Source organism: Aulonocara sp. 'chitande type north' Nkhata Bay, linkage group LG3, assembly GCF_057382095.1.
Source record: "Aulonocara sp. 'chitande type north' Nkhata Bay isolate Kocher_YH1m ecotype deep benthic linkage group LG3, A_spYH_male_GT1.1, whole genome shotgun sequence".
Taxonomy (NCBI): Eukaryota; Metazoa; Chordata; class Actinopteri; order Cichliformes; family Cichlidae; genus Aulonocara; species Aulonocara sp. 'chitande type north' Nkhata Bay.
The window spans coordinates 31,220,451-31,229,264 of record NC_141346.1 but is presented as its reverse complement, the minus strand read 5'-3'; the positions used below and the strand labels follow the sequence as shown (position 1 = coordinate 31,229,264).

Sequence of the window (8,814 nt, the reverse complement as noted above, 5' to 3'; positions counted from 1 at the left end):
GAATTTTTAATAAAATGTCTGTAGACACCTGATAGCCTCATAGGCTGAACTGACTTTGGAGATCTAACAATTTTCACTTTACTAGTCAATCCTGATCACTAAGGAGGTCTTAGCTTTGGCGAGTTAAGAGACACCGTAGAACCTTCAGCAGCACCGACTAAAAGATTTAAGTGTATGTATACATTTGACCTGTGTGGATTAGAGGAAAGTGTAGTGGTTTTCACAGTCACCTAACGAGCAAAAGATCCTCAGTTTGATCCTGGGAGGAGACATTATTTCCCTTTGAATTTGGCAAAAATCTGCCAAGTCAAACATGTGGAGCTACGCTGTGTGGTGACCCCTTGTGAAGAAGGGAGCAGCTTTTTATATGCTGTTAAAGATGTATGCTGTATCATTTTACCCAGGAAAAAGGAGACTTCAAATAAATTATTTAAAGCCCAAAATTACTATGACATTACTTTTTTAAAACTTTTTTAACTTGTTTTTTTTTTTCTTGCATCCACGATGAGAATCTGTGAAGCCGACAGCAAGATAAACATGACTCGCAGAGCTAAAATCAGCATATGAAAGCCCTCGAGCTGGAAAAGTCAAAGTTCCTTTTTAACATTGGTTTACATTTTGTTTTGGTTGTGAAGATTTTGGATGTGAGTTTGTAAGAGATGCAACACTAACTGCACATCTAGCAGATTTAAAACAGCAGAATGCAATTCCAAATAAAGATTTTATTTCTAGCTGATGTTATTAGGAACAGTTAAGAGAGGTTAGTAACAATGGGAAGACTCAGACTGATGCAGAGATCAGAATTCCGATTACTGAAGCTGCTTCTTTGTCAGTCTGTTCAGTGGTGTGAAAAAGTGTTTGACTCCTTTGGTTTTGAGGTTTCCTGTTTAGCGACACGCTGAGTCAGAACAAGCATGGATGCGCTAAAATGTGTTCCCCACATTGAACAGTGAAAATGAGCAAACATTTGCCAGTGGTTTTTGGCTGACTTCCTGAGAATGAAGCTTTTTGTAGCAAAATATAAAGAAGTAGAGTGTCTTTGCTCCTTTTTTGTTCTCAAACTGTTCTCCTCTAGAAGCTCAGTCTGGCTGGAGTTCGTTTTTTCTCTCCCTGTCTTCCCTCATGAATTACATATTTCATTGTTTCCATCCTACCTCTCTCCGACCTGCCCTAATATGATGTCTGTGAAATGAATGTACGAACGGAAGGGGGTCCAATTTCACTGCATATTTGTCACTGCACATGACAAAGAAAGGGCTATCTATCTATCTATGATGTGTAAGTTAAATCTGTTGTCTTTTTTTTTAAAGCTTCTGTTTGAAAAGATGAACCTTTAACATAAACTGAAGCCCATGATAGTACAGATGGTCTCTGTTAAAACTGAGATTTGAATCTCAATGAGATTTTTACCTGGATAAATAAAGGATTCATAAAATATAACACTACAATCAGCAAATCAAACAGGAGGTCTGTATGTGGACTGGAGGCACTTTTTTGAAAACATCAAACATCCTCACTCTGACAGGAAGTAGACAGTTTATTTAGAAAATATATATACAAATATAGGCATAGATGCAATGAAACAGATCAAATGAAGTTTTAATCTAAAATCATATGTGAATGGTCATTGTTATCATTTGTGACTATGAAAACATCGACATTATTAAAATGCACACTAAACACTAAAGCACGTTCATAAAAGCTGGCATTGTGCAGGAGACGCAGCTGCTGGCAGATGTGCTGAAGAGGAGGAGGAAGAGGAGAGGTTCTCATGATCCATCTAGGCTACATTTGCTCGACCGCAGTGTCTGCATTAGGCACCTCTGGGGCAGCATGTGTGATCAGTGATGGGAATAACAGCATTGCTTTTTTCAATAACGAGTAATCTAACTAATTACTATTTCTATTGTTACAACGTTACTAACAGGGAAATGCAGTCCGTTACTATTTTTCAACAAACAGACGGTTGAAGCTGTGTTCAGTTTACCGCGTCTTATATCAGTTGCACGGAAGTAGCTGTAAGTAATCTGGACGCTACAGCTTTAAGCAGCTGCGCGCGCTCCCGCGGACGGTAATCATGATCACTATCTAGCACAGAGCTTCCCAAAGTGTGGGGCCCGCCACCTAGGGAGAGCGCAGAGCCATTGCAGGGTGTGGGGGGGGGGGGGGGGGGCGCTGTATGAAAAGGGAGAAAAAAAACAACGTTTGGACACTGCTAGCACGGGGCGCCCACAAAAACGCAAAGCAGGAGATGACGCATCGCTGAACATGTTTCCAAACCAACTTCATTCTAAGCCAAAGACTAGAACATATGGTGAAGCAAATCTTCCCTTTGGTTTCACCTGCACAAGTGCTGAGGTAGGTCTCCCCTGCAGAATTGGTTTTCCCTTTAGTTGGGAGCACGCGCTGGGCTGTTCAAATCACAGACAAACAGTGTCCTACAGCTGTTTATGTTCTTAAACCCATTTTGCACAGAGAGGCATTTTTTGAAAAATGTATTGATAGCAATGTTGAATATTATTACACAGGAAAAAAAACAACTACATGTAAAATAATTGCAAAATAATAATTACAGTTTTTACCGAATGCCTAAACCCTAACTGTGATTCCTGTAGCACAATTTCTAAAACCATTCAGACTTATAGCAAAACCACTCACTGAGTTTGCAAAACTAAAAGCACAAAAACTGCTTTGCACTCAGTTTGCAATTTTGTAACACACACTTTGCAAAACTGTAGGCACAATTCACTGCACAACACTCAATTACCAAATTTCCAACACACTCCTAGCAAAAGTATACACATATATGGCTATCATTAACACTAATTTGCCAACTGTCTGGCACACTTTCACATGTGAAAACTTTTTTAGATAATTAGTTCACTTTGCAATCAGCCTAAGCACTATAAACAGGCCACAGGTAAGCTGTCCATGTGGAGTACAATGGAAGGAGCAGTAAGAGCGAGAAGAGTGAGAATCAGAGGAGGCCGAGGGAGAGGACGTGGAGGTGAAGAAGTTGGAGGAAGAGGACGTGGAGGAGCAAGAAGAGGACGAGGAGGGGAAAGAGGAAGGGTAAGAAGAGTAAGAAACAGAATAACTGATGACATCAGAGCTACAATAGTGGACCATGTCATCAACCATGGGATGACCCTGAGGGAAGCTGGCCAACGTGTTCAGCCTAAACTGAGCCGCTACACTGTGGCAAGCATCATTAGGACATTTCGAAATGAGAATCGGTTAGTACTTTGTAGCACTGCCATACTCTAATGAGAAACACAACAGTACCATACATGCAAAAATACTGAAATTGTTACTTTACAGAATTGCTAGACGTCCAGATGTTGGGGGCAGAGGAAGCATGTTCGCTCCAGAGCAAGAGACCCATATAGTGAACATGGTGATTGCCAATAATGCAATAAGACTGCGTGAAATACAGCAGCGCATAATGGATGATGACACCATCTTTCAAAATATACACAGTGCAAGCATTTCTACACTAAGTCGTGTACTTGCGCGCCACAGAATAAGAATGAAGCAAATTTACAGAGTTCCTTTCGAGAGAAACACAGAACGTGTAAAGCAACTGCGATATGACTATGTGCAGGTAAGCTAGTGTCATTGGTTCTGAATTTGGAAGTGCATACTGTAGTGCTGTGCACGGGCCTGATGTGTTGCATTTGTTTTGTCTTGTCCAGAGAGTGATGGAACTAGAAGCAGATGCAATGGGACATGAGCTACTTTTTGTAGATGAGGCCGGTTTTAACCTCAGTAAAACCAGGAGACGTGGCAGGAACATTATTGGACACCGTGCCATCATCAATGTCCCAGGACAACGTGGTGGTAACATAACCATGTGTGCAGCTATAAGCCAAAATGATGTTGTTCACCATCATGCAACCATAGGCCCATACAACACTGCACACATTATTGCATTCCTGGACACCTTGCATGACATGCTCACTGTTCAGAGACCAGAGCAGACCCGATATGTCATCATATGGGACAATGTTAGTTTCCATAGAGCTGCTTTGGTCCGCAACTGGTTTACAGACCATCCATCCTTCATGGCACTCAACCTCCCTCCATACTCTCCATTCTTGAATCCCATCGAGGAGTTCTTCTCTGCCTGGCGCTGGAAAGTGTATGACCGTCATCCTCATCAACAGGTAGCCCTTTTACAGGCAATGGAGGAGGCATGTGGAGATATTGACCAGGCATCATGTCAGGCCTGGATATGGCATTCAAGGAGATATTTTCCCCGGTGCCTTGGACTGGAGGATGTCGCATGCGATGTGGACGGAATTTTGTGGCCGGACCCAGAAAGATGACATGATGTAGGCTGATTGTCTTTTTTTTTCCTTTTATTTGTGGCATTCCTATTTTGTGTTCTGACTTTGTCTTGGTTTTGATGAGTGTGAATAAACACCAATACTTGACGTTTGGATCCTTGTATGTTTACATGACACTATGACAAAGGTGTGACCTCAAATTGACATCTGTACACAGAGAAAGCAAAAGCCAGATGTGTTTTGTATTCATACCATCAGTGTGCAGTTGGCGCATTGTGTGCTTAGTAGATGATGGCTTGTGTGTACTGTTTGATACGAAAACACCATTTTTACAAAGGTGTGAGGAGTTACAGTTTTTTCCGAATGCTTAAACCCTAACTGTGATTCCTGTAGCACAATCTCTAAAACTATTCAGACTTATAGCAAAACCACTCACTGAGTTTGCAAAACTAAAAGCACAAAAACTGCTTTGCACTCAGTTTGCAATTTTGTAACACACACTTTGCAAAACTGTAGGCACAATTCACTGCACAACACTCAATTACCAAATGTCCAACACACTCCTAGCAAAAGTATACACATGTATGGCTATCATTAACACTAATTTGCCAACTGTCTGGCACACTTTCACATGTCAAAACTTTTTTAGATAATTAGTTCACTTTGCAATCAGCCTAAGCACTATAATACAGGTAAGCTGTGTGTGCGGAGTACAATGGAGGGAGCAGAAAGAGTGAGAAGTAGAGGAGGCCGAGGAAGAGGACGTGGAGGTGAAGAAGTAGGATGAAGAGGACGACAAGGACAAGGAGGAGCAAGAGGAAGACGAGGAGGGGGGAGAGGAAGATGAGGAGGGGGGAGAGGAAGATGAGGAGGGGGGAGAGGAAGGGTAAGAAGAGTAAGAAATAGAATTGCTGATGACATCAGAGCTACAATAGTGGACCATGTCATCAACCGTGGAATGACCCTGAGGGTAGCTGGCCAACGGGTCCAGCCTAACTCGAGCCGCTACACTGTAGCAAGTACCATAAGGACATCTTGAAATGAGAATCGGTTAGTACAGTCACTTTGCTCAAATATTTGTAGCACTGCCATATGCCAATGAGAAACACACCAATACCATTGATGTAAAAATACTGAAATTGTTACTTTACAGAATTGCTAGATGACCAGATGCTGGGGGCAGAGGAAGCATGTTCACTGCAGACCACGTAACCCATATAGTCATTATGGCGATTGCAAATAATCCTATACTTGGAAATAAACACTTGTGTTTGTTTTGATGTGTTTGAATAAACACCAGTACTTGAAGTTTGGATCCCTCTATGCTTATGGATCTATGACAGAAGTATGAGCTCAAACTGACATAGCCTACCTTGTGCACAGAGAAAGCAAAAGCCAGATGTGTTTTGTATTCATACCATCAGTGTGCAGTTGGCGCATTGTGTGCTTAGTAGATGATGGCTTGTGTGTACTGTTTGATACGGAAACACCATTTTTACGAAGGTGTGAAGAGTTAATCTAGCTGTGTTTGCTTTTGCAAGAGAACTACAATGTTTTGATGATTGGGTGACAGGTTTTCTTATTTGTGTGAAGAGTTTTGCAAAATTAGCCAATAGTTACAAAAAATGTGCTTAAGCAATCAGAAAAAACTGTAATTGACGCCACTGCCTTTGTAAATAGAGGGAGAGTAACTGCGTGTTTATGTGTAAGCGTGTAAAACCTCAAGATAGAGACAAAATACTGTTAATCTGACTATCTGCAATTCATCTCATGTAATGCCAATCACATGACCACTTAAAGACAAAGCAACAAAGTGATATATACCAGTTTTTAAACTGTGTTGATAGGCCACGTAAAACCAGAGTCATGATAAACAATATATACATGGAGTTTTTTCCTTAATAGTTTCGTCACGTTTACTGTCTAATAGTGTTGGTAAATTTGATTCTTTTTACTGAATCGAGTGTTAATGAGTCACTCACCAAAGTGAATCGGTTGCTTTGAGTCATTTGATTCACTGAGTCAGTTGATCAGAGTGCAAAAAATTTTACATTTTCACTCAAACTTAATTTGTTTCCCTTTTCATGTAAATCCCCCTGCTAACATGAATGATTAAAAAAAACAAAAAACAACAACAACTATTTTATAGAGAAAAAAAAGAGCAAAAACATTTCTAAAATTAAGCAATTTCCTATCAAAATTGGCACATCGTTTACAAACCCTCCGCGGTCTTTCGCTACTCAGGTTTAACATGATATATAAGTCACTTAGATAACTTAAAAACGTTATTGTTTGGCTTTTTTCAGTGTTTTATTTGTTCCTGAGTAAATCGGTTTGACTTAGATTAAAGTTATAGTTTTGACACAGCTGAATAAACATTTAACAGAAAACTGATTAAACAGAAGTGTGAGATGGTTGAGAATTTACTCCTGTGTCCTGTTATATTTGAGATCAGACGGCTGAGATAATTAAACTCCACCGAGACAATCTGCAAATTTCATTTAAATTTAATAAACTATCATCTTGTCTTTATTTTTAGTTAGCACAGACCTTAAACACTTCAAGCTGTAAGCTAATGATAGTTATATAAGAGCAGATGCTGCTGGTGCAGTAAGCTGTACGTTTTACGTCCAATGGATGCATGATCTGATTAGTCGACTAATCGCAAAAATAATCGGTGACTAGTTGACTATAAAAATAATTGTTTGTGGCAGCCCTCGTGGCCACCAGACTCTGGACCTCTCTTCCTCCGAGCTTGAGGTCAGTGGACTCTTTCAAGAAACAACTAAAAACTCATCTTTTCAGACTTGCATTTAGTTAATTCTTCTTTTTTCCCCCTGGTATTTTGCACTGGTTTGTCCTGAAGCACTTTGTAAATTTGTCTTGAAAGGTGCTTTAGAAATAAAATTTTTAATTACTTACTTGATATATGATATAAGATAAGACAAGTCATGACAAGATAAGACATTCTTTCTTAGTCCACATCCAAACAGTGGACAGGAACAAATAAACAGATTCAGCATAACCTGATAGACTCAATGAGCAACCTGGTGAAACAGCAAGCCCAGTGCCTGCCAGAGTTGGTGCAAAAGTTTGAAATGATTTTGGATTTTCTCTAAGCCACACAGGGTCGAAAGGGACTACATGCTGGTGGCATAATTCTGGCTGGATACTTAACCACTCTTTTAGCAGAACCCTTTAAACTGGTTAGTTTCTGGAACAAACTTTGCTTTTAAGCATAGTTTTCAGGAGGGATGTACTGATTTGGGCTTTCACTACAAGTTGTAAAAATATGTGTTCATTCTAGAAGTTTAAGACCAAGTTCAGAGAAAAGATTTGGCCGGTTGAAAAAAATCACTATTATCACTGTCAGTAAAAAAAAAAAATTAATAAAATCATTGTATGTATGAAGAAATTTGGCTTTTGACTACTCCAATTGATTTCACCAGCGCTTCCTTCCCCCTGCTGTGCAGCAGTAAATATTGCAGCATTATCTCAAAGGCAGATATAAAGTTGCATTCAGTTTGACATTGAATATATATGGATTCAAAGAAAGCAAACAAGCAAAAACAGAAAAAATCACTTGATGATGGTGTATAAATATTTCAGTACAAAGTAAGTCATTTATAAACAGGAAATGGTGTGGGAGTTAGGTTGACATGACATTTTTTCTAGTGATTTCATTTCTTAAAGCCAAGCAGCACATGATGCACCTGCTTCTAGATTTTTAAAAACACACAATGCAAACTTTTCTGCCATTGCCTGCAATGTTTCCTCTATCATGACAGTTAAAGTTAAATGGTCAGTGGATCTTTTATAGTGCTTTTCTACTTTGAGCACTCTACACAACTTGTCTCATTCATACAAGCACTTTTTGTATGCTTCTTCTCCGCAAGTGCTTTTTATCTAACGTTCACATACATTCATACTATAACTCATGAATTCAGAGAACAACGTGAGATTTGTATCTTGCCTAACGATATTTGACAGATCGGGATTGAGCCACAAACCTTCCAATTAAAACCTTCCTGCTCTACTTTCTGAGCCGCAAAAAAAGCAAGGGACACTTCTCACTCCCCCTCAGGGAACCCGGTCTTCCATGTGACATGAGTTCCACTTCACTAACTAGGATCTGACACGTGGGTGAATAGGAATTAGTGCACAGTGAAGGACCCCTAGCAGCAGAGGACAAGTCATGAACATAATGGTAAATACAGTCCAAAAACCAGGATTGGAGGAGGAGTCATTGAGTGTTTGTGTTTGAAAAATGGTTAAAGTTTGTTTGGAAGGGGAGTTTTTTAATGTGATTCATTTAATCTTATTTCAGGTCCAGGTCTCTCTTGGAAATGAGATTTTTAGTCTGAGTAAGTTATAGAATATCAAAAGATTACTTTTTTAAAAATCATGACAACATCCAAAGGAAACTACTTTAGTATTACTTAGAAAAACAAACGTTTCCCTCATACTTGATTCAGTTTATATTTAATACAACACATTTTAACAAAAGATTTATAAATGCACACAT

At 39.5% G+C, this 8,814-nt stretch overlaps 1 protein-coding gene across 1 annotated transcript; it reads left to right on the top strand.

Annotated features, from left to right (window-relative positions):
- Positions 1-2,931: 2,931 nt before the first annotated feature.
- On the top strand, positions 2,932-4,623 carry LOC147335125 (uncharacterized). The gene is made up of 3 exons (XM_086287458.1): positions 2,932-3,236; positions 3,322-3,604; positions 3,696-4,623. Exons 1-3 carry the CDS (start codon positions 2,932-2,934, stop codon positions 4,326-4,328), a joined length of 1,221 nt encoding a protein of 406 aa, XP_086143584.1. The 3' UTR covers positions 4,329-4,623.
- Positions 4,624-8,814: the final 4,191 nt, after the last annotated feature.

Bases quoted from the DNA above. Each gene is read 5' to 3' on its own strand.
- LOC147335125 (XM_086287458.1), top strand. From the start codon at position 2,932: ATGTGGAGTACAATGGAAGGAGCAGTAAGAGCGAGAAGAGTGAGAATC. The intron at 3,237-3,321 runs GTTAGTACTTTG...GTTACTTTACAG, and splicing joins ACATTTCGAAATGAGAATCG to AATTGCTAGACGTCCAGATG. The intron at 3,605-3,695 runs GTAAGCTAGTGT...TGTCTTGTCCAG, and splicing joins TGCGATATGACTATGTGCAG to AGAGTGATGGAACTAGAAGC.